The sequence below is a fragment of the Myxocyprinus asiaticus genome, chromosome 2 (assembly GCF_019703515.2).
Source record: "Myxocyprinus asiaticus isolate MX2 ecotype Aquarium Trade chromosome 2, UBuf_Myxa_2, whole genome shotgun sequence".
In the NCBI taxonomy this organism is placed as follows: Eukaryota; Metazoa; Chordata; class Actinopteri; order Cypriniformes; family Catostomidae; genus Myxocyprinus; species Myxocyprinus asiaticus.
Genome location: NC_059345.1, coordinates 48,261,353 through 48,288,578, shown reverse-complemented (window position 1 = coordinate 48,288,578; position 27,226 = coordinate 48,261,353). Strand labels below are relative to the sequence as shown.

At 38.7% G+C, this 27,226-nt stretch overlaps 1 protein-coding gene across 2 annotated transcripts in view; it reads left to right on the top strand.

Annotated features, from left to right (window-relative positions):
- Window positions 1-26,850, top strand: part of LOC127409854 (teashirt homolog 3-like) — a 52,852-nt gene extending 26,002 nt beyond the window's left edge. For both annotated transcript variants that reach the window (XM_051644760.1, XM_051644769.1), the window contains one exon: window positions 23,314-26,850. In XM_051644760.1, coding sequence (XP_051500720.1) covers window positions 23,314-26,720 — 3,407 coding nt within the window. In that variant the 3' untranslated portion in view covers window positions 26,721-26,850. The remainder of the gene's footprint in view (window positions 1-23,313) is intronic.
- Window positions 26,851-27,226: the final 376 nt, after the last annotated feature.

Here is a 27,226-nt window from a genome sequence, read left to right as displayed (position 1 = left end):
TACTCTCAAACCTCCTCAACATAGCTGTCTGATAAAATTATAGAGAGGAAAATGTCAAGGATCTTAACTCAGTGTCTGTTTGAGTGTTACAGTCTTTTTTTTTCTCAGGATGATTACTTAAGTAGTGTTGTTCAAGCTGTATCTGATTAGTGTTTCATATGTTTGGCATAAACAAAACTCTTAGGGGCCATTCACACAGGACATGTTCTTGCATTCAAAAACAGCTAGATGCAGCTTAGCAGAAGGGAATAAAATGCAGACGAGATGCCAACAATTATAGACCAACAACTAAAAAAGCAGGGGAATGCAAGAATGAATGCTATGTGGATCGCCCCTTACTGTGCAAGCAAATGTGATGAGCCTTTTTTTTTTTTTTGCTACTTTATTGACAGACAGTAGAGAAATAATATGAAATGAATAGGGAGGCAGAATAGGATCAGGTCACATTAAAGCATATTTAAATTAGCATCACTCAGTGTGGCCATGGCTCTGACCTTCTTATTTTTAAATAACATATAATGCAGTTAAGAGAACTATATATGAATGCTTTTTTTTACGTTAGGGTAAATCACCTTGTTTAATTTTTTTTTTCCTAATGTCTCTGCTCTTGGTGCATAGCCTAATCAATCATAAGTTCAGTCAGTGGCTCTCAGGAAATGTGCAGCTAAATGGCTTATCAGCGTAATCGCTCTCCGTAGTTGCACTTATGTCAAACATGGATTTAAGTGATTTATTGAGTCGCTGTTGGGTTACATATTGACCCGGTCCTGGGTCAGTCTATAAAGCTGATATTTACACACTGAACTCTACAGCTTTGGTAAATATTACACTAACTCCTACAACTGATTACTGATGCAAATTTTTTCACTCCAATGCATGTTTGACCGGGGCCGTTAATATTACAAACAATGCTTTTGAATGAAATTTAAATTAAATTAAAATGGCCTCGGCATGGCAAGCCGTGTACAAGTGGACTGCTAATATGATATTCCCCAAAAATCGCCTCGGGGGCTGCTGTGGTATTTTTACTCTTATTAAGTTGCATACTTATAGATATGACCTTGAAGTCCCCTGGCATCACATCTTGAAGCTAGAGATGGAAAACACATTAATAGTGTCCAACATTTGTTTTAAAATAAAGCAAATTATTCTAATTACAGTGTTGATCAGTTTTATTTTTATTCTAAGTAAATAAATAAATAAAAATAAATAAATAAATAAGTTAATAAGAAATGTATTTTTATTACTACTAGTAGTATAGTAGTAGTAATAGTACTATAATTTAAAATTTTTTTGGTATATTTCTACGTCACAATATATATTTTTTAATTGTCATTTAAACTAAAATTGTTGATGCCTGTGAAAAATAAGGTGCTATTTACAAAAATATTTAAAGACTTGCTGTTGATTTAGTGGTTTTCAGCTAGGGTGGTGACTCAAAATTAGGTTGTTGCAAATCTGATTAAAAAAATACAAATAAAATATCAAAAGCTGAGCGTGGCAGGGCGGAGGGCGGAGGGCGGGGCGGGGTCGTGATTCCGCCCCGTCTCGGGTTGCCTTTATCCCTCTCGGGCTTCATCAGCCTAATTAGGGGCTGGGTGTGAGGAATCATGACCCAGCCCCACCCTCCGCCCTGCCACATTGAGCAAAAAAAAAAAAAAAAAAAAAAAAAAGCCACAAGAATTCCATTGATTTCCATAGGCACTGATGTTAGCTTCCGTTTTTATAAAATTTACAAAATTGTCAAAATTGACATTTCTATGCTTGATTTTAAAGACATTTTTATTTACCTTTGTAAAATAAATAATTCTGGTATTGTGTTTAGTTGAGAACCACTGCTCAGCATTTTACCTAATAAATACATAAATAAAAATTAACAAGTGCAATTCACTCCTCCCTCCTTTCTGTGGCTGTCTGGGGCTTTTTGATGACACGATCCACATAACGTCTGCTGTGCGCTTGAGAGGATGCCCTTTCTCGGCTGATAAGGCCCCCACTGTTTATGAATTCCTCTTCTTCCATCCAGTCACCCAACCCTGGAATTCAGTGGGGGGAAAGTTTGAATGCCAGAGTACATCTCTGTGCTTCCAGCTGTGCGTGTAAGACCACAAATGTTATGACGCTGCCGATCTTGACCGCATATCTTCTGTTACGTACACACATGCATGCCTGAGCAAGAGTTATTTTAGTGTATGTGAATGGGACATCCTCAATTGGACAAAAAATGCAAAACGGTTATTTATTTATTTATTTATTTATTTTTTAGGGTTAGTTCATAGTATTATATTTAGCTTGATATAAAAACAATAGAAGTCGAAGGTATGTCCTCATTTAAATAGCTAAGTGTGTGTGGTTGGTAAATGAAGGCTCTAAATGATTCAGATTAATTGTGGGCTATGTAATTGAATTCCACACATGCTGAACATGAGTGTAACAGTTGGGTCAGAGCTCTGATTGTACAGCTGTCTCTCTGTGTCCACTGTGTGTCCACACACCCTCCCAGCAGCCATTACAAATCACTCATTCACCATCAGTTGTGCCAGACATTTTTCCCAATTCATTTTTCTGTGTGTACAATTACGTTATACTAAACACAAATACAGACTCAACCATAACAGAGCTTTGGGTTTTTTAATATTCCTCTGTTAGATGTGTTTCCATTAAAGGCTGAGGGGGGAAACAATCAGTGTACCTCTGACTGTGTGTGAGTGTGTGTGAGTGTGTATGTGTGTGTGTGTGTGTGTGTGTGTGTGTGTGTGTGCAGGTTTGGATGGTTTATGAGGACTTTTCTTTAGGTTACAAACTAATTACAAGGGCATTATGCTATAAATGTGGTTTATGAGGACATTGCTAGTGTCCCCATAATTCAAATAGCTTAAAAAACATACTAAACAATGTTTTATTGAAAATGTAAAAATGTAGAATGTTTTTTGTGAGGGTTAGGTTTAGGGGTAGGGTTAGGGTTAGGGGATAGAATCTATAGTTCGTACAGTATAAAAATCATTATGTCTATGGAGAGTCCTCATAAGGATAGCCGCACCAACATGCGACGGGTCATACTGATGGAGCAAACCATTCTTCCGTCTCCAGATTAGGTTATTAGTTGTGTGTGTGTGTGTGTGTGTGTGTGTGTGTGTTTGTGTGTGTGTGTTTGGAGTATTGGGGACCGCTGTGGCAGTGTGTTTGTTTATCTCTCCATCGTGACACAGGGAACTGCGCTACATTAATACCTGCGATAGGGACTGTCTGCCTCACACCTCTCTACAATGCAGATAAGCTTCAGCTCTGGAGGATTATCAACAGAGCCTGCTTACACACACACACACACACACACACACACACATTCTTTATTTATTGTTTGGAGGTGCAGCAAGAAAGGAGTGAGTGTAGAAGTGGTAGTGGAAAAAAAAAACATGAGACTAGGGAGAAGATGGTATCAAGTAAAAATTGAGAAAAACTTTAGAGCCTTGTGTTTTTCATCTTTCACTGATTCACACACACACTCACACACAGATTTGTTCAGGAAGAAGGGAGTGTTCATGCTGTCTGTCTTTGTCTTGCAGGGTTTTCATTCCACTGGAGTGAAGGGATGTGACTTCTTTTAAAAATTATGATGATGATACATTTTTAATAAGTGGATTATTATGGCAATAAATAAATAAATGTCCATAATGTATGATATAGTTAACACAGGGATGTTTTAATAGGGTCTTTAAATTAAAGTTCAGTAGTAAAAATGCCATAAGAATTGGTAAATTTGATTTATGTCCGTTAATCAGTCAAACTTGCATCACTACTCAAAAACGTTTATGGAGGTCTTCTTGTCAAATTTTATATATTAAAATGTTAAATAAAAATATCAAAACAATATATGTAGATATAGCTATTAATTTATTACTATGAATTATTTTGCTACATATTAATATACATGATTAAAGGAATATTCTGGGTTCAATACAATATTACAACAGCATAATGTTGATTACCATAAAGAAATAATATCGACTTGTCCCTCTTTTTCTTAAAAAAAAAAAAAAAAGCAAAAATCAAGTTTAGTGAAGCACTATCAGTGGAAGTGAATGTGGCCAATTATTGGAGGGTTTAAAGGCAGAAATGTGAAGCTTATCATTTTATAAATGCACTTACATTAATTCTTCTGTTAACAATTTTGTATTATTTGAGCTGTAAAGTTGTTTAAATTGGTGTTTGTGTGTGTGTGTGTGTGTGTGTGTGTGTGTGTGTGTGTGTGTGTGAGGTCGATTTAGGGTTTTAGTGTTTGTCAACATTATGTTGTCATGGAACGAAGATACAAAATTGGCTATAACTTTACACAGAAAAGGATATTAAGTTATTTTATCACTAAAATCATTTTAACACACATATTGTTTATGTCTTGTGGCTATACTTTTGAAAGAGTGAGTATTTTAACGTTTACAGATTGGCCCCATTCACTTTGATCGTTTACAGAGTGCCTCACTGTAACCCAGATTTATGCTTTTTTTATCTAAAGAAAAGGAGGGGCAAGTCAACATAATTTTTTTTTTGTGTTTATTAACATTATGCCACAAATGCTGTTGATTGAGTTTAACTTGTATTGAACCCTGAATATTCCTTTAAATATTGTGGTATTTTAGTGGAAAACTGTGTTAAGCATGCCTTGATTATTTTTAAATAGATTTTGACCTTGTTTTACCTCTTACATTATTATTATTGTTATTAATAATTTACATTATGCATTTGGCAGACACTTTTATCCAAAGCGACTTGCATTTAATGTATACATTTCACATAGCTACATAGCTTGTTTTGTTACATCTTGGTAACTAAAAGTACTATTTGGTTAATATGGAAGCTCCTCTATTAAAAAAAAATAAATAAATAAAAATAAAAAAAAAAACTTAAATATAGATTATACTGTAGATATATATTGAATATTATCAAAAGGCTGAAAAATGTTGATATATATATATATATATAAGCTATATCGCTGAGCCCTGTAAGTGGGTAGCATACATGGTTCCACATATCGATATTCAATATATCTGTGGTGTTCATATATGGAGGTAATATGAGTTTGATCCTGTCTTGATTCCTGACTCCTAATCCTGTTCCCCATTATTTCCTGTTCTCTCTCTGCCATCTTAGAAATAATAAAAAAGCCAAACAATCTAAATGAAATTAATAAAAGCACTGTTAATGCTTTGCACGGTCCATGAGCCGAACACTTTTGATTCGTATTGTTTTTTGTTTTGAACTCAGTGGGTGAGGGAATGTTATGCACAGTTCCCAGCTCAGGTTATTGAGGAGACCATGACCATACATGTGCAGTATGCTTAATATGTCTTATTGTTTGTACAGTTATTATTATTTATTTTTTTACGATGCCACAGAGTAGTTCTTCATAGCGTACTATGCGTACTATGCAGCAACGTTTATGCTGCAGGATATTGCAGGAACCTTGTTTTTTGTTTGTAGCCGTGAGTTGTGTGCAGAGTGTGTGTGTGATATTGATTGCATTGTGGTGTTATTGTGAAGTTCATGGCCGTGGCGCAGTTCTCTGTGCTCCCCCGTGGAGTTCCATCCTGTAAACACAATGCTAGGTGGTAACTCTTCCTCATCCTTACTGCACTCATAGCAGACACTCTGATTAGCTTTTGTGTGTGTGTTTGCCCACATTTCATCCATCGTATGATTAATTTACAAAACATTCACATCAAGAACACACAGAGGAAAAGATGTAGTATTTCACACACACATATGGAGGCAAATGTTTACTCTCATGCGCACACACACACACACACACAAACACAGACTCGCACAAACTTTCACTTTAATTGGGTAAGGAGAGGTTAATGATCTTTCCGAGCATAAGCCCTGAGGGTGTGTATGTGTGTGCGAGTGTGTGTTTAAATGGCAGTTTAAAAGAGCTTGTACATCTAAATACGAGCCTTTAGTTCTCTAAGCTTTGACGTACCTTCTCAGAAACACACACACACACACACACACACACACACACACACACACACGATTGCAGAGGGGCCGTTTTAACGTTCAGAGTTTCAGGGATCACTCTTTGGGCTGCTCCATTTGTGTTTGATTGCCGTTGTGTGATAATGAGATAATTAAATGTGGCGTGCCACTTCCTGCTATATTTCATACCCCCCTTTCTTGGAGCCGTGGAACAGGCAAGGCCTTTGAAATTGATACTCTATCAGTTCCAGTCAAGATCAGTGGCCCTGCGGCCCCTAAGAAAATGAGGGGGTTGGGTAGGAACCTGCGGCCTGACCAGTCAGATTGCGGCCCTCTCTAAGAGGTGTTGATGGCAGTAGAGCACTAGCTATCCATCATTCACTGTGATTTTAGGAATAACTTGTCTGTAATGCAATATCAAAGTAAACAAATGCCCTTTTAGAGCGAATGCCATTTAAAAGATCTAGAGTTACATTTTAATTTCAGTCATGCAATAAATCATAGAAAGACAAACAGAATTTTGTTTTAAACAAAACAAAATTTTGTTAAAACAAAGTTTTATTCCAAATAAGAGCTCAGGTTTTGAAATGCCAAATTAAGGAGAAAATATGCAGGGTGCAATCTGATACTGGGGGAAACTAACCTCATTGAAAGAGTCCTGAAATGTGATTGATATGCAGCAATTGTGTTTCTCAGCACTAAAATAGAAGCCAGAGTGTTTATTGCACCATTTTGTACAAATAATTGTAATATTTAAATGTATTATTATCATTATTAAAATTCAGTAAGATATTTCAGTATTGAATACATCCATGCAGTAGGGCTGGGCAATATGGCTACAAAAACTATACCTCGATATATTTAAGCCTATTGACGATGTTCGGTATATATCTCGATAATAATGTATTTGCTCTGAAATGGCTCAAATTATTATTATTATTATCATTATTATTATTTTTATTTATTTTTTCAGAGGAATCGTCATTTCATCCAAAAAGCCATTGTAGACAAGTAGATTCAATATGTTAAAGACAATGAATAAAAATCTATTTAAAATTTGTACAGACATGTTTCACCAGTTTTTCACTAAATGAACAGAAGGGAGTGAGATCTAAACATTTTCTTTGATATGCAATTTTATATTTATATTTATATACAATGATGCATAGTTGCTTAATAAAAAGAATTATTTACCTATATATATTTTTACTAAAATATTTTGTTTTGTAAATGAACAAGGTGTGCAAAAACTACTCCACATATATTTTTTTGGAATCCAGTTGAATATTGCATAATACTAAACTATTACTGTGAGACCCAGTCAAGTGTATTATTAACATATAATACTGAATTATCATTATTATTTTGAGGATTAGATTTGCTTTATATTAAAGTAATATATTTATGTCCTATTAACTTTTTTACTTATTGCTTTTATATGACTCTGAAAGCGTCAGTGTGTGTTTGACAGTTTACAGTGTTTAGAATCTGGTGACTCACTATCATCTAATTTTCTGTTGTACTGTGCCACCTTTGCAGGTTTGTATATAACTTGTAGTGGTTACTAATGTGTGGAATTGAGCAAATGCTTGAACATGCAGTACTTTTCTTTCACAATCCATGTGAACTGCTCTAAAAGTGCTAAAAACACGAGCCCGAGAGCATACAACGTGTCACCCAATTATTCTGAAGTGCACACAGACCAAAGTATATCAAAATACCAAAAGTCTTTAATCGCAGCCTTTTGCAGTTTAATAATCACATATGACCATATCGCCATTTTGGTTTTATTTTGATTAATTGTGCAGCCCTGAAGGATCATGAAATTAGTCTACTCATGCACTCTTTATGGCTACATAAAATGCACATTAAAATCATTGCAATATTCACAATATTGCTTAATTTTATTGTGAATATTTCGATATAACGCCCAACCCTATGATGCAGTCAATTTAAATGATGACTTAAAACATATATATAGTCAGTGCATTGGCTATATTACTGTAAACAAATCCCATTCATGCCCTTTAAAAAACATGTATTTTAAAACAATGCATTTTTTAAAAATAAACTTGCATCCGTTCTGCATTTCTCGGTGCATCTGTGTTGTGTTGTGTGTGTGTGTGTGTGTGTGTGTGTGTGTGTGTGTGTGTGTGTGTGTGTGTTATGTCATACATCAGCCCAACTGTCTGGACTGGTGGTGTCTTAATTGCACATCCTGTTTACATCCTATTGTGTTTCATTTCGGCACGTAGCACACAAGTGAAACCGTTTTCCCTCCACTTTCTTCTCTATGTGTATAATATAGATTTTCCACTATTTCTGTACATATATAGAATTGACACAAACAGGGGGAGAGAGAAGGCCAGGAGATAAAGATAGAGAAATAATGGCTCTATAGCATCACAGTGACCTGGCGTAGTTGGCAGACATTTCTAAACGTCTCAAAGCAAAGGTCCACGGCTGCGCCGGGACAGCTGTAACGAGAGCCATTCTCTCGTTAACAGTGGAAGCCTGTAAAGAGAGAGAAAAGGGTCCTCTGCCCTGGGCCCCGGTTTTATGAGCTGAGAGAATGTACTGCCAGAGCCATGTCTGCTTATCTGGAGAAAAAAAAGGAAGCCAGAGAGGATAAAATGAGGTTTCAAGCCTTGGTCTTTCACGCATATACTGTGGGAAATGTGCTATTTACAACATTTCATTCTCCTAAATTTCTATGAGTCTTTACCTTCTGGTATCTTATCTTTGTGTTTTAATCCTCCAGCTATTCCCTGACAGTTCTGAGAATTTTGTGAGAAAAAAAAGAAAAAAAGTAAATACTCCTTTTATAGACCACCAACATATTTCCCCACCCATATTAAGTATGTGATATTAAGATCTTAAATCTTTTGCCAGCTACAGTGGGTGTGTAAGGGTGTGGGTGGGTGTCTCTCAGTGGAGGGACTGTGATGGCTTGTTTTCTTATTGCATCATTAGTTGAGGGGGTTGTGTTTACCAGGGCAGGCTGAACATTGTGGACATTAATGTGTCCTCCTGTGGTTTATGAGCCATTCAAAACACGTGCACACACACAGACACACATGTGCAATCGACAGTTTTCATGACATACTGTACATTCGAAGGAATTTGCACACGCACTTTCCTATAACCTCAAGACACATATTTTATTTTCAGTATAGAAATGTGAAATGCGTTGAATGTATTCTACTTCCACAGCTATGTGAATGTGAATTGGCCTCATAGCTGTAGAAGCAAATTATTAACAGAAGGCAAATTTGACTCGCAGGGTTAACGGCTGATTAGGTAGCTGCGTTTGTTGTTGGCACAGTAAACATTTTAATATTATTTAGGGGCATCCCAAAGAAAAGCAGCCCATTGAAATGCAGCTGAACACTGTAACATTCCTGCCCTCTGCTTTCCATTAATATCCAGAGATTGAGTGGAGCATTAGCCCATAGCAGCTGCAACAAGATGAGACATACTCACTCGAAATGAACAAATCGAAGACAATGTCGTTTTTCCCTGCCAAAACCAAGAGATTTTCTTTCCAACTGCTTTACAAACTGTATCTCTTCCACTGATGTAAATGTGTACCCTTTGAAAATGCATTTCTTTGGTTCTCTGGTCAACAGTGGTAAACAAATAATAGGTTGGCTTCACGTGGCTACTGTGAATTTCCTCTGCAGTGCATCAGTAGTTGGAAAGCTACTGCATTTGCAGCCTGGGTGTTTCTTTGAAGATAGATTCAATGAAAAAGATTAAAGATTAAAGTTCTTGACATTCAGCCTGATCTCATGAAAATTCTGAAAATATACCATAATGGCATTTTTGCTAAATGATATTACATGATTCCTACTTGGATATCGCGGCAGCTCTGAGGTGAAATGTCCACTGAGTGGCGCTAAAAGCAATTAAAATGTTCTCCCAAACAGGTTTCAAAGGTTAATGCTTTATCAATTTTGTAATTATTTTGTAGTGCTTATATGACACTTTCGGCTCATGTCAACTCACGTTCCCTCAAGACTCATACGGTCTATTATTTTAGCTACCACACAATTTGATTGCGCTAGAACAAGCATGTACATTTAGTTGGTTATGTAATGTAAACATTAACGTATCACCTTACAGGTCATGCACAGTATAGTAAGTGTTTAGATGTCAAGCTAGCATTGTGTAAAGGACAGGGCAAAAAGTGTTTATGAACTAATAACACGATGTAGCACAATTTTTGTTCATGGGTAGTAAGTGTTATTTCCTAATTGCTTATGCCTCAAAAGTATAGAAAATGGCTATTATTCCCCTCAAACTTTGCTTTTGTGACCTGGACAGTGATATTTTGAAATTTACCTATTTCCAATGAGAAAACGGGCGAATTTGTGTCTTTTCGTTCACATAAAGTCAGAAAAAAACAACATATGAGTCCAAAATCCTTCTTTATCTGTGGTCCAATGAAGACACTGGCTTTGACCTTTGCCTCAGACAGCTTAGGGAAGAAGTCTTGAAGGTACTTGAAGGCTGCCGACTCCTTTATATAGAGCTCTGACAAATTGTTTCATAAGGCCCAATTTTATGTGCAGTGGTGGCATCAGCAGCTTCCGGGGGTCCACCTGTGGCTCCCACTTGACGTTGTTCCTTCCCACAGAGAACTCGGTCCACTGTGGCCAGTTCCGCTTGTGGTAGTGAGCCTTGGTGTCTCTGCTGTCCCAAAGGCAAAGATAGCAGGGAAACTTGGTAAAACCGCCTTGGAGATCCACCAGGAATGCCACCATTTTTAAGTCTCCAAGTTATAATCCTCTTTGAGGTGCACCGAATGAGCCAGGAGAAGAGATGGGTACTTGTTACAATTATGGACCAGCACGGCTTTGAATATTACTTTAGTATAAATACATGTTAATTTGGATTCATATGTTGTTTTTTTCTGACTTTATGTGAACGAAAAGACACAAATTCACCCGTAGGTAAATTTCAAAATATCACTGTCCTGGTCACAAAAGCAAAGTTTGTGGGGAATAATAGCCGTTTTCTATACTTTTGAAGCATAAGCAATTAGGAAATGACACTTACTACCCAGGGGAAAAAAAATAATAATAATTGTTACCCAGTGCAATCTTTTGTTTGTGATTTGTGTGAATTTTATTTGTAATTTTTTTTATTGGTTCTAGTGTTTCACCAGAAAACTTCCACGATACGTACAACGAGTCAAGTAAAAATTATTTTGCTTAAATGTACTTATAGTAACGTGATTCCAAGAGACCAGGTTGGAAAAATCACAATTTATTTTATGTGCAGGAGTCTGGTTTATTATTGCAATGCTCTTTTTTGACTATTGATCTCAGATAAGTTTTATCAGTGCTCCTCCTAATATTATCCACTGCAGTTAACCCTCCTATTCTCTTGTACACAGAGTATTTTTTTTAACGGTTTTGAACAGGTAATATATTATTAAATGCGTTTACTAACATGATTTTAGATGATATGGTACAATGGGGCTAAATGCCACCCAATGTTTAAAGACCTATTGGATATAATTTTCTCCGAACACATTAGATGGCAGAAAGAACTATTACGGCACCTTTTTAAACCCCTGTAACACTGCAACAAATTGTTTGACATTAGTGGGAAGAATGGATTTGTTGGATTGGACGTGCAAAGTGATCCCATTTTGACTGCAGGAAAATGCAATGGAAATACATTTGTGAAATAGGCATGTACTAAAATTCGTTGATTTTTTACAAGCAGAATAAATCTGAAATTGTTGTAATATAGTTTAGTTATTATAAAATGCCAAACGTAATTGAAATAAATGTATATTAAGACATCAATGGCCAGTGTTTTCAATATGGGTCAAAACTGACCCAAATGACAAAAGGAGGGTGCTGTTTCCTAAGACAAAGAAGGGTTAAAAGGACAAAACTTACCCAAGCCCTGTGACCAAGGGCGGCAATAAACGGCTGCACTGTTGTACACAGAGTGTCTCTTTAAAGTGTCTCTCTGACTGGCTATTTTCAAAATGGGGTCGGAGGGTGTGTGTCGGGGTGGGGGGGGGTCTGGGTTCACATCACTTTTTATTAGCTTAATAAATCACCTTTGTTGTCAATCAAGGCACAGAGAATAATTGGATATGGTTGAAGCCTTGCGCGATGGATTATAAATCATTCCAGATTAAATTAAAAGATAATGCACAAACTTAATGGTTTGTGTTTTGCAGTCTAAATTGCCTCCGAGCAGTGTTGTTTTCTCGCTTTATTGTGTGCCGTTTTTCTCCCCTCTAAAACCTCGTGCATTTCCCAGCCTTTTGCTGTGCTGCCTCTGCAGAGTCCAACTGCCTGTGTAATTTTCTTCATTTTATATGATGTGTCCGTGTGCCGATGTGTTGTTCCTATGTCTGGTTTTGTTTAGATTATGTGTCTGTTTTCACATCCGCCCCGCAGCTCGTCTCTCAAACACAGCGTGAGCAATATCATAGACAATCAGTCCCCTCCCAGCTCATCTACACCCTCTGCCCTGTCGGCCTCCAAATCAGAATAAGGCAAATCTCTTTCTGTTTGCCTCCGCGGCCCAGCTCGATGCTAACAGATTAACCCTGACATCCTCAACAAGCAGGGCTTGCTTCTCAGGTGCCATCCAATGAGAGGAGAAGGCGCAAGAGAGGGATAAGTCAACCCAATAAAGAGAGTAGCAGGAGCGAAGGAGGCAGAGGCAGAGAGGCTATATCCGGCATATTAGCGCCACGGCTACCCTGTCCGTTTACGTGCTGACAGATCCACTATTATCATAATCGGCCAGAGAACATGACGGGACGCTGAAGCGATGATGTCGTTTTATTTACGGGTGAGGCACCCCCCTCCCCACCCCGTGCTTGCGGGCCACATACCCCGGCGGGCCGGCATGAGTGGGCGACTAGGTCAAATGACATCTTTTGATCAGAGCTGTCTAAAGAGATCAGAGGAGAGTGGCAGGTAATGGATACCCAGTGACACACTGAATGGAGAGAGCCAGCGACTAGATGACTGCTTGTCTACCATTAGGAGCATCTCTCTCTCTATCTCTCCCCTCTTTGCTTTTCAGGCCCACTCTCTCTGTGTATCTACACATACCCTCCTACTCCTCTATCTCTCTCCCTCGCTCTTTCAAGGCCTTCAGATTGACGTTTTAACGTAGTACCTAAATCAGTGGACTGCCACTGGCTAACACTCTGCATTATGGGTTGGAAAATGCCTATTATTTTGCTGCCTAACATATCTGCCAAGTTCAGGGCTTGTGTACGTGGGTGAAACAGAGTGACTTTTTTCGTTTTAAATCAGAGATCTTGTCTATTTGTGTGTCTCGTGTGTTTGCATCAGACTGTTTTTTGCATATTTATGTTGTCTATTTTGCCTGGTTTTGTTTCTTTATATATTTTCCTTTGTGCACACACAGAAGTGTGTTTATATTGCGGTGTTAATATGTGTTTTTATGTGTGTGTGTGGTAGCTGAGCCGAGTGAGGCCCTGGGGATCGCAGCAAGGCAGATCTGTTCTCTCCCATTACCCAGCAACCCTCTCTAATGGGAGACTGACACACTCCTGTGATTCTGAGTGGGACAGAGGGAAAGACAGAGGGAGGGATGAAGGGAAAGACATGTTATGGGTGGAATTACTGAAAGGGGAAGAGGAACAGCACAACTCACAGAGCAAAACAGAGATTCAAAGAGGGCTATCTCAGTAAGATACACATGTAAACTCATTCAAAGACTATTGCCCCTCCCTCTCCCTCGTTTTTGGCCTCTTGGGAGATCCCTGTTTGTTTGAGTGTGTGTGTGTCTGACCTCTAGTTGCCCTGTGCTTTAGGAATGTGACTTCTTCAAGTGGAGCACATCTGAATAACAAAGGCGGGTGGGTGGATCGTTTGCTGGAGATCATCGTCTCTCTGTTTTATAATTGTTTGTGGTGTCTGTTTGAGGGCTGCTATAGACAACAGTGCCTGTCTCCAGACTCACGCACGCACACACACACACACGTTGGTACTCCTATCATTACGAGGAATCTCCGTAGACTTAATGATTTTTATACTGTAATTAATAGTGTGTAACCGAAAAAAAATTCCTTGTAAAAAAAAAAAAAAACTCACTCACACACACACACACACACACACACACACACACACACACACACACACACACACACACACCACACTGATCATTGATAAAGCAGAGTTCATCTATGCCCATATCTACATTAAAGTATTACTATTTTCGACATTTTTGAATTATAGAAAAGTCATCAAAACCATGAAAAAACACAAATATGTGGATTATATAGTGATCAAAACACTTATTTTTAGAAAACATGCCTTCATTTAATTAACTAATTTCAAGCTTTTAAGAATATGCCATTAGATCAGAAGGTTTTTAATATGAGAAACATAAATTCATTCCAGTGTTCCTATATGTTTTTTTTCTTTTTCACAGATAGACAAATATACACATGCATTTTTTTCCTTAATGCTTTCTCATCTAGTCTGCACAGGTGAGCACAGTGCACACTAAGTTGATCTAGTGTCACTTCCATACAGGAAACACCTGCTGCAAACATAGCTTTCAGCTCCTGAACATTCGCTCATCGTTCAGAGAACAGCTACTTTCACCATTGAGTTTCAGTGTGATATCCTGAAAAACAGATCATAGACCTGGGTCTGAAGTTAACCTTAGTTGGAAGTGTATCCTATTTTAAGCTGTGAATGTGTTCCTAGACATTGTAGGTACACAAAAAGCTTGGTTATAAAATAGAAATAGCTAAAATAACATGGCCGTATTATTTTTTGAGGATGTCTTCAATTCGTCATTGCTTTGTTTGTGAGTTTATGTCATTTTTAAGTTAGAAAGGCCCACACAGAATCTGCAGATTTTCACCTAACTGGAACATCTGTTATTCACAATTTCTGCATATTTTTAGCCCATTGCATGCTCATTCTTTAAATATTTTGGCTAATTTGATTTTGCCCCATATAAATCAGTGCAGCAAATGTGGAAAAGGTCTGATGCTTTCGTCTGGACCTGCATATAAGTAAACAAGTATTTTCACACATTAAGTATTAATGACATGAGCAGTAAGAATCAAACACCGTTACTTTACCTCAGCAGGAGAACAAAAAGTGGTTCTTGAGTGAATAGGACACTAAATATAATATTATTTAAGACTTAAAAAAAGAAATCGCTAATAACACAGTAAAAGGTAAAAACCATGCTAACTTCAGTCTAGGGCTGGGCGATATGCAAGAAATATTTCAGTACAAAACTTTTCTTTATGGAGTGAATGTTGAAAACAAGTGGATGACACAAAGCAATGTGCTTTGAACAACTTCTGAGTAAAAGTTTTACATAAAAACTGCAATGTTTCACCACTCTCATTATTTTTGGTTTAATGACATTTCATAATAATGTCTTTTCCCGACAGGCTGTATTTCTTTAATAATGACATTTCTAATATATGTGCTGTTTTTGATCTAGTTGCTAGGCCATAGTGTATTTTTTACAAGACATGTCTGAGTCAAGAGAGTAGGTTATAACTGGAAAAAGTTTAATGCTATTCAGAGAAAATGTCAGCTGTGAAAATGGACACAACCGGCTTCTTTAATTTATAATGCTTTTAATATTTAGATTAGCATCGCCTGTCCATGACTATCACAATCGGCATCGGGATATTTGTCAGATATCGTCGATATCTGATTACATCGACCTATTGCCCATCCTTCAATCCACATATGCATAGCTTTACGGATAGGTCTCTGTGGAGAAGCTGAAGGGTGATTAGCCTACTGAAACAAACTAGAATACTAATGTCTTACCTAAACTTTACTTTCATGAAGGGATTGTCTTTATTTTTAAGAAACTACATTTTGTGGCAGCAGACTCTCCTCCAATCCATGTTTGAGACTGCAGTCTTTTTTTTGGTGTCTAACACCAAAGTGCTTATATCAGGTTTGCGAAAAATCTTCTGAAGATCTCGTAGGGCGCTTTCTTGGCAAATGTTAATGTTCGATAGTGACTGATAGCCTTTTGAAAGAGGTGGAGTGTGTATTTACTCCTGAGAATTTTCATGCTGTGCTGTTTTAACATCATGGTTCAAATATCTGAAGGAATATATCCAAAAAGCACATCTTAGGTTTTTATTGGAGGTGTCTCGAGAGGATATGGCTCCAAAATGATTTTGTCAACAGAACAGCTTTTGGTCAGCGAGTGATATATAATTAAAGAAGTCAATGATCAAATTATATTTTCAGTTCAGCAGTTATTTTAACAATTAGTGATTGTTCTGTTTGCTTAAACGCTCTCATCAGAGGTTAAAGACATGATCACTACCTCTGCATTTCATCAGCAAGGGTTTTCTAAATGCCTGCATCAGCACCGAGGGTGTTGTTGAATATAAATCAACTTTTTGTTTGTATGTTGTTGTGTTGCACACAGATCATTTGTATGACTGAGTGCTCATGTGTGTGTTGGAGGCTGTCGAATCTTGATGCCGTGTAGGAGTGTTAACTCCAGTGGAGGTGCTATGGCAGCAGGGGGAAGCTCTGTTCTCCAACGTGGTTACCGGTTGCTGTGCACATGCAGGGGGGGGGAGGGCGGGGGTGTGTAAACATACACACACTGTCAGGGGCTCTTCCACTGAGTGGCATGAGCGGGCGATTAGCCGTGCTAGCGTCTGTGTTTACCAGCTCTCTCTCTCAGTTCTGCCAGCACTGATGCAGCTCCAGCCCTGTTTCTTTTCTTTAATCCAAACCAGTTTGCTTGCTCTCTCGCTCTCATTCATTCTCAGACATAATCACTCCTTTTCACATTATTATAGCAAAAGATGCAAAGATCTTAAAGGTTTGTAGTAGTGGTTGCCCAATAAATCGCCGAGGCCAATAAATCGGCTGAATATTCTGAATTTTTTCATTATCAGCATCGGCCAATACATTTTCCCCTTTAGCCGATTTGTTACTTGAGGGTGCTTAGAATCGCCTGCTTGCATGTGAAGCGGCTGAGACATGTAAACAACCAGTCACAGTTTGTTTTGTTATGTGCCATCGTGTTACTGCAATAATAGACCGGTGTGCAACATAGTGTCCGTTTAAATGGTCTGCATATCAGAGCCGCGACAGATGCATTTGAGCTCATAATGTTAAAGTGCTCACCTGTTTCATTCTCCCTCTCTCTCCTCAACAGTTCCTGTAACTTTTAACTGACTTGTCTAATGATAAAAAGGCAAATATCAATAAGACTAATATCATACACCATCTGCAAATATGCAATATGTGCATATCTCCTTTAAACAGATGTAATATACCAACCTCACACAATTTCAGCAGATCCAGCATCATGTGGGATGTCCATAAATCTTCCTCTGAAGCACGTATTCTAACAGTCTCTCCTCAACAGTTCCCTGTAACTTTTCTAATGATAAAAGGCAAATATTAATAAAACTTCTATTATATACCATCTACAAATATGCAGATATCTCATGTAAAAAGATGTAATTCACGAACCTCACGGAAATCCAACGTTTTCTTCCCATCGAGCACTCCATCAGCCAGAATCAAAAACTTCAGGATCAGGATCAAAAGTTCCTCTGATTCACAAATCATGACGGTGACTCCGTGACAATCCAAGCATGCGATCCAGGCCATTTTAACTGTCAGGAGATTGCTGCTCGTAAAAGTAAAAGCGCTTCACGTGCGCTATATGTAAATGTCTTATTCACTACGCACTTAATGTACAATTGGTTTGATTCTATATTTTTTTAGAAAATGCAATTGCTAACGTGGACATGCCATCCATGGTTGATGGACGACTGTGTGTACTGTTATTACCTTCTTCCTAATATATTCACAATTTCTTCATGTGCAAATAAATTACTACAATTTGATGACTAAACAGAAATCAGAAGAAACTGCTATCTACTATTTAAAATACAATATTATTTATTTAGATTATTTTTTTACAAAGATAAAGTTTAGTGTGAAATTGAGTAAATAGTGTGCTAAATTAGAGTTTATTCATTTTTTAGCAATTTTATGTTTATGTTATTTTCTATATTAAATTGTGTGATATATCAGCATTGTATCAGCCTATCGGCCACCCTGCTCTCTGGATATTGGCATCGGCCATTTAAAAAAACATATCGGTTGATCACTAGTTTGTAGTGCATATTAATAATTCTTAGTGTACTCAATGTTTTGGAAATCTGTGACTGTTGTAAAGGAATATTCCTGAGATACAGTATTTACAATTTAATATGTATGGATTGTCTCTAAAGCATGCAGTCGTTTAACAAAATTTTTATAACAATGAGCGCATGTACATACAGAGCAATTCGCTGATAAATATATAAAAATAAAACAAAATCAGCTTTTTAAAAAAAAAAACAACAACAAGATAATAAAACTGCGATTACATGAGACTTGATTTTTCCCTGCTTTTGATGTCAAAAAGTAAACAGACATGCGTGCACTTGATAAGCCGGTATGAACTCCGGAAAGGTGTTTGCATGCATTGTGAAATCGGGTAATGGGCAAAAATCCACCTGAATGGATCTTTTTTTGCCTATGACCTTACCCCAATAAAAGAAAACCGTTTAAGGTGTTTACATGACCTTACACATTATTGGCTTAAGCATAATTGTCTTGCAGTGTAAACCTATAGCAGTCAAGCATGCTGCACTGTAAATAACTACTTTATTATTTGTCCATGGACATTAGTTTAAAAAATATTCCTTAAACGATATCAGAAATATCTGATCTCTATCTGGTTGCTGAGACAATGCAGCAAAGTGGAACTCGTTACGGTTATATCCATGGTAACTATCGCTTGGTAAAGGCCAAGCATTCTATAAACAAAACATCAATGGTTCCATAGGTAGAAACCCCTTATCTGCGTCTGCCTTTTCTTTCTTTTGTTTTCTCTCTGTAACACTCCTCCATCCATCCAATCCATCTCAATGTGCTGTTTGTGGACTGGGCAGGGAAAGCTGGTTAGAGAGGTCTTACTGAGCTTTCTCTTTCTCTCTGGCTAGCCTTGAAGCAGGGCCTCCATCAGTCAGTGGGCCTGGTCGATGGGGCGTCACTTTGGAATCGATGGCACGCCTGTCTGCTTCGTCCATCCTTCTCTCTCTCCCTTCTCTGTCCAGCCATGCCCTCTCGCCCACCCCTGCACAGGACACACACATCTCCTCTAACATCCACATGCATGCGTACACGTCTGGCCTCCCCACCAATTTGTCTGTGCATGTCAAATTGCAATAATTAAGCATTATTGATCTCAGATTCAATTAACTTCATTAACGCGGGTCATGATAGCCGAGGAGAGATGGATGGGAGGTGAGGAAAGGAGTGTGGGAGGAGGAGGAGAGGAAAGAGGAGAAGAGCAGTGGATTGGTGCTATCTCATATTCTCCAGCCACACACAGACAGCCTGTCTGCTTAAGGCTACAAACCATTTTCCTCTTAATGATATCACATTGCAGATAGTGGCATATTAGAGAGAGTTACCTCCCATTATAAATGTGGGCTTTAGGGGCTATATATAGCAGCTTTAATTACCAACTACTCACTCTTTCACTCTCTCCAGCTCATCTGCACACCCAGAAGTATTGGACTCGGCTGCCGACTTCAACTGCTGTCTGTATCAGTGAGGCCGATTGCAAACAAGAACAAATGCCTGCAGATGAGAGGGGTGTTTACTTGGTTCACACATATAGTTCTACATTTTCCTTGCACCGTATGAAACATACATTAAAAATACATGACAATTAAAGGCTTAGACATTATTTCTGTTCTAATCTAACTTTTTACTTTTGCATGCTCTGTCCATCATAGAGCAGATTAGTGATAGACCATTTTACAGACCAGGCAGATAAATTTGCTGATATTTGGCCATTTTGAGAATATCTGCATAGTATGGTAACTATGCTTACTTGGCAGATTAGCAAATACAGTTTCAAAATGTACTGAAAACATAATGCATATTTTCTGTTGTCATGTTTTAGTGAATTTTGAGTAAATATAAAAATAAGAGGTTTTCATTTAATCTCATTTGCTATTATTAAATGTGTTTATATATATATATATATATATATATATATATATATATATATATATATATATATATATATATATATATATATATCAGCCACCTTGCTTTTTACATATCAGCCATTGGAAAATCCACATTGGTCGACCACTAGAATAGAGTACAAAACTTTCTAGAAACTTTCTAGAAATATCCTGTGTACTTGAGGATTACAAGCTCATTTAGTTAAACTTATAAGAACACCTTAGTTCCTGAAATAATTCTAAAGATTGCACATTGTTTTTAAACAAACTTGCATAACACTCAGTATTGTCAGCATTCAGTCTTGTTCTTTTGATGAAATGTCTTGGGGATATTTTTATAACTTTGATATGTATTAAGGTTTTCACTCACTCTTATAATTTTGCAGATAGTATGCGTTCTAATAGTCCAGACCCAGATGGCCATCTAAATTTGCAAGGTTACGCTTTCCACTGCTTTAGAAAACAGCATTCTCTGCTGGTTGTCTCCCTGGACATCCAAGTGTAAATTAGATCAAGCTCTTCTTCCAATCTGACGCCAAATCATTGGGAGGTCATTCTCATTTTACCTCCCCACCACCACTCTTGGATCAAAGCATCCTGTTTTCTAATTAAAACAGCACCTGTGTGGTGTGGCTAGGCCTGGACCAGAGCATTGGCTTCAGAAGGTCCAAGGATGAAATCTCAATATTGTTCCCAGCCAGAACACACAGACTCTGGGTACACTGGGGACTTGGGAACCTGGATTACAGCCAGGACATGCACCAACACTCAGTGTGTGTGTGGGTCACAGATTATCTCTCTCTTTAGCCCCTGTCTCTACTTTCTTCTCACCTTTTTCCACTCCTCTCAGGTTTCCCGTTAGCCAGGGGCCGATTGTTGTGTTGTCAAGCTGGGCTAATTTTGTGTTTGGTGTCAGAAAATGAATTTTGAACAAAATACGCACACATTCAGATTTGCCGTAGGGCGTACACCTACTCACCGGTAATACTTATACTCTGTGCTCCACATTCAGTCAAGTTCAGGTCAAGGTTACCACAAGACAGGTTTGCTTATACTTGAAGTGATGAGCAAACACTTTTCTCTCTCGTGTGCTTATTCTTTTCTCCCACCAGCACCCGACCCTCCTTTTTAACTTTAATTACCAGCTAATCATTTTTTGTAATTACGTTCAAGGTTGACCTTATATTTTAACATGTAGTGGTTTACTGGGAGCTAAAGATGTCTTGGTACATCTGCCACATTTTATGTGCGTGCGTGTGTGTGTGTTGAAAGCATTGTGAGGAGGTTTAAAGTCAGTGTATGTATTTGAAGGAAGGGGATTTTACATTGCTATTTGGCCTTGATGTAAAGCTCGGCTTCTCCTGCTTCCTGAACGAAGGCATTGTTCTCTTAAACAGCTGTCGTTTTGGCTGATTCAGAACAGATGGCTGTGTGTGAGCTTGTGCATGAATGTTTGTGTGTGCTGCACGATCACAGTTGGTTGTGATTTGTGTAGGGGGTGACTCAATTTCACAGACTGGCTGTGATGTGTGTAAGAAGATGGATCCTAATAATAATGCTGTAAAAAAATTATCTTGTTTTGAAAATAAAAATAAAAGATTTTGTCCTTTGTTCTAGGACTTATGCAATTTCCTAATGACTTTTTTTGCATTTCAGTTTGATACAAATATGCACAGTTCAGATATCAACTATATCATATTTACAATTTACACTAGAAGGGAATACATAATATTACATTATTTTGGGATTTGTCAATTTAATTGTATTTTGTAATAACAAAGATGATGATGATGATGATGATGATGATAATAATAAAGTAATATTAAAAATTAATAATATCAAATAAATAGTAAATATTAATCAGACATGAGGTATGTACATTAAAACCAGGAAAAAAATTAAAAATCCTTTTGTGCCTTTGCCAAACCCTTGGCATCATTCGTCAGAGAGCTACAAAATGTCTGTCCTTATTTTGATGGCATTCGTTGTAATCTTTTCTTTTTATTTGTTACATGACCAACATGGTTGCATCATGACAGTGTCTTGTGTGTATGAGTGTGTGTGTGTGTCAAGAACAGCTTAAATCCCATTAGTAACCTAAAAAGAGATTTTTAGGGTTCTTATATTAATTTATAAAATTGTTCGATAGTTGATTATTTTCAAACTGTTGTCTTTATTGAGCAAAGGCTGGAGTATCAAATGTCCCTTTTAGACAAATTGACATATTATATTTAGAATAAAATCTATCTGCTGTGTGTTGAAGTTTTGGCATGACTAGTTTGACAGTTGTGGTATTTAGACAAGATAGAATGTGTTCACAGAAAACCAGTGTGACCAATGGAGTGTCCTCTCCCTCCATTGTTTACATACCTGGTCAAAAGTGTGATTAACAGACACAGTAAGGAATGCACAGAATTATTTCAGTGTATAACATTTCTCATGCTGTCTCTCTTTCTCTTTCCCTGTCTTTTTGCACTTGCATCAAAGTTAAAAAGAGAATTTTTTTATCTTGCTGCTTTGCACATAACATGACCATTTTTTATGAGCAGTTGCATTCTCCAGGCTAAACTGTAAATGATAACTTTCAACTTTCTAATCTTTCGTAATTGACACAAAATGTGTTTGTTGCAAGGATTTTTATGTCAGAAATGTACATACGATCATATTTATTTACAAGCAGGCGAGCCTTAGCTGGGTAATGAGTGAGAATTCTTTCTTAATTTAAATGGTGAGTGTCTCTGTTTGGGAATGCATTAGGGGCTGCTGAAGATGCATAAGACATATTAATTGACAGACAGGAACTGCTGTCTCTGAGGTTGATACAAGTAATTTATTACTTCAGAAACGAATGCCACCTCCAGAATGTGCTTCATTAATTTCAAATTTAGCTTTAATTTCAAGCTGTTGCCCCTTGAGAAGAATAAGGTGGAAACTTCAGTTTGAAGAGTAATTTTTTTCTGTTCTTTTAAACCCCCTCCTCCTCTTTTTTTGTGTCTCACACTTTTTTCAGAACAAAGGAAGGGAGGAACAGTACTTCATTCCATGTGGCAATGTTATGCAATAGGAAAGTAGAGAAGGAATTAGTGCAACAGTTTATGATATAAAAACGCCTGGCTGATTGTTTTGTTTGTCAGTGCTGTAGGGAAACACTGATGCCTGACATTTCTATCATCTGTCTATCAACCATAGTAGGCAATGTATTTTGTGTGTACAATTGGACACTGTGATAACATGTCTTTTCTTTCTTTTCTTTTTATCTCTTTTCTTACCTGCAGCGTATGTGCCAGAGGAGCTGAAGGAGGCTGCCTTACTAGATGAGGATGTTGAGGGAGACGATTCAGCTCTGGAGGAGGAACCTGCCATGAAGTATTTGTGCCAAGACAAGGACTTACTCCTTAAAGACAGACCAGGCTTCCACGAGTCTCCACCTGCTGATATCTCCAGCCACGAGATGGACAGCGAGTCACACCTGAGTGAGACTAGTGACCGCATGTCAGACTTTGAGAGTGCATCAGTAAAAAATGAAGAGGACAGCTCAGCCAAGGAGCCTATCACCTCACTTTCTTCAACTTCATCTATGATGATGACAACAACCGCCATGCCAAGCAGTGAGGAGGTGGCACCACTAGGCCCAGACAGCCTTGAGCAGATGAAAGCTATCTACACTAGCTTTCTGACCAACTCCTACTGGTCATCTCTGAACTTGAATATGTCTCAGCAGCCAGCAGAAAAGCCCCCACGTAGTCACAGTAGTAGCAGCAGCAGTAGTAGCAGCAGCAGTAGCTGTGGTAGTGGAGGTTATGACTGGCACCAGACAGCCGTGGCTAAGACCTTACAGCATGTTTCGCAGAACCAAAGTAGACTGCTGCATCCAGCATCCGAGCCAAACCTATTTAGTTCTGTGCAGCTTTACCGACAGAGCACAAAACTGTATGGCTCCATCTTCACTGGTGCAAGCAAGTTCCGTTGCAAAGACTGCAGTGCTGCTTATGACACTCTGGTTGAGCTCACGGTACACATGAATGAGACAGGTCACTATCGAGATGACAACCATGAGACAGACAGGGAAGGTACCAAGCGCTGGTCAAAGCCTCGCAAGCGTTCCCTCCTTGAGATGGAAGGAAAAGAGGATGCACAGAAAGTTCTTAAGTGCATGTACTGTGGTCATTCTTTTGAGTCACTGCAGGACCTCAGTGTTCACATGATCAAGACGAAACACTACCAGAAAGTGCCTCTTAAGGAACCTGTAACACCGGTGGCAGCCAAGATTATCTCCTCAGCTCGTAAAAGAGCCCCCATTGAGCTAGAACTCCCCAGCTCACCAGACTCCAATGGTGGCACCCCCAAGCCCTCTTTATCTGACCCCAGTGACCTTTTTCAAAAGATTCCCAATCCCTACATCACACCCAACAATCGGTATGGACACCAGAATGGTGCAAGCTATGCATGGCAGTTTGAGTCACAGAAATCCCAGATCCTGAAGTGTATGGAGTGTGGAAGCTCGCATGACACACTGCAGGAGCTAACAGCCCACATGATGGTCACAGGTCACTTCATTAAGGTCACTAACTCTGCAATCAAGAAAGGCAAACCTATCATGGAGTCAATACCAACAACTGCTCCTAACACTGTACCAACTAATGAAGACAAGGTACAGTCAGTTCCACTAGCTGCTACTGCATTCTCCCCACCACCACCTGCACCTCCTCCCCCTAGTATTTCCCCTTCCATTACACCCATGGAGATAAAAAAGGAAGAGAAGGAAGTAGAATGTACCAACGAGCTAAATAATAGCAGCAAAGAAAAGAAGGCAACAGAAAGTGAGACAGAAGAAAAGTTTGAAGTTTCATCCAAATATCCATACTTGACAGAGAAAGATCTTGAAGAAAGCCCAAAGGGGGGATTTGACATTCTGAAGTCTCTAGAGAATACAGTAACATCTGCTATCAACAAAGCACAGAATGGCACACCCAGCTGGGGAGGCTACCCCAGTATTCATGCTGCCTACCAGCTTCCAAACATTATGAAACTTTCTCTGCGCAACTCAGGGAAAAGTTCCCCTTTGAAATACATGTTTTCTGGAGAAGAAATTCTGTCTCCTACCAAAATCCAACCACTAATCTCTCCACCTAGTTGCCAAACATCCCCTTTGCTCAAAAACAACTTCCATGCCATGGAGGAGCTTGTCAAAAAAGTGACAGAAAAAGTGGCCAAAGTAGAGGAGAAGATGCGGGATCCTGGAGCTAGGACTTCCCCACTTAGACGGACCACTCCTTCTCCTTGCAGTAGTGATGCAGGAGAATCTGCCAGAGGGGAGTCCCCCAAGGAAAGAAGAGGAGCCAAAACCCCTGAGGCCAATGGTGATGGAAACACTCACAAAGACTCAAATAGTAATGCTTTCACAAAAGAATCTCTGGAAAATGGCATTGACCATGTTGCCAAAACCCCTGTTTCCACCTTATGCAGCAGCACTGCTATCATAACTGACCATCCTCCAGAGCAGCCATTTGTCAACCCTTTAAGTGCGCTTCAGTCTGTCATGAATGTTCACCTTGGCAAAGCTGCCAAACCTGCTCTGCCATCCCTTGACCCCATGAGCATGCTTTTCAAGATGAGCAACAGCCTGGCAGAGAAGGCAGCTGTAGCTGCCTCCACTCCTTCTCAGACCAAAAAAACAAACGAGCATCTGGATCGCTACTTCTACCACATCAACAATGACCAGCCTATTGATCTGACCAAAGGCAAGAGCGATAAGAGCAACTCCCTGGGATCTGCTGCCCTGTCCTCCGCCACCTCCACTCCCACCTCGATTTCACCCTCATCAACCATCACCATGACCAAGGCCTCATCTGCGGTTGCTTCATTCATGTCAAACTCACCTCTGCGTGAGAATGCCCTGTCTGACATCTCTGATATGTTACGCAACCTCACAGAGAACCACACGTCCAAGTCCTCCACACCAACAAGTCTTTCAGAGCGCTCCGATATTGACGGGTCAACACCTGAGGAATCAGAGGAGATTTCTCCTGCTCAGAAACGTAAAGGCCGGCAGTCCAACTGGAATCCTCAGCATCTACTTATCCTACAGGCACAGTTTGCCTCCAGTTTGAGGCAAACAGGTGATGGCAAGTACATTATGTCAGACCTCAGTCCACAGGAGCGTATGCATATTTCCCGCTTTACTGGCCTCTCAATGACTACTATCAGCCACTGGCTGGCCAACGTCAAATACCAGCTGAGACGGACAGGTGGCACAAAATTCTTGAAAAATCTTGACTCTGGCCACCCTGTCTTCTTCTGTAGTGACTGTGCATCACAAATCCGTTCCCCTTCCACCTATGTTAGCCATCTTGAGTCACATCTGGGCTTCCGGCTCAGGGACCTGGCTAAGTTATCAGGAGAGCAACTAGTTAGCCAGATCTCACGCCACACCAAGGGGCTCTCTGAGAAACTGCTCGCAGCCCAGGTGCATTCTTTGGCCCATTCAATCCCCAACCCCAGTCCTCAATCACTCTCCCCCTCCCCTTCCCCAGATGAGGAGGCTAATGGCACATCATATCAGTGTAAACTGTGTAACCGGACTTTTGCCAGTAAGCACGCTGTCAAGCTCCATCTGAGTAAGACCCATGGTAAATCCCCTGAGGACCATCTTATGTATGTTAGTGAACTTGAGAAACATTAGCGATGGCCAAGGACAAAACTGTCTCTCATCTCTTTAGCTCTGTCCTTTTTTCCAAGCCTTTCCAATTAACATTTCTTATGAATATATATATATATATATATATATATATATATATATATATATATATATATATATATATATATATATATATATATATATTAAAATAACTGAAAGTAACTACCGAAGAACTAACTGCACATAGATGCCAGAACACTACTGTTTAGTTTTGGCACATCTTTTGGAGTTTTCCTCAGGGGAACACTCATTAAGCCCCAGAGACATTCACTTTCTGCATTTTTAGTTAAAAATTAAAAACAGAGAAAAACAAATGGTAATTTTCTAAATGTGCAGTGTTGAGTAAAGAGGTGCTTTTGTCACTTGTAAAATATGAAGGTAAATAAAAAAAAAAAAAGACTTAAAATGAAGTTGTATGTATTTAAAAGTTGTGTAAATTGGATTTTTTGGCATCCTTGAGATGCAGTAAGCTGCATGCATTAATGAAATGG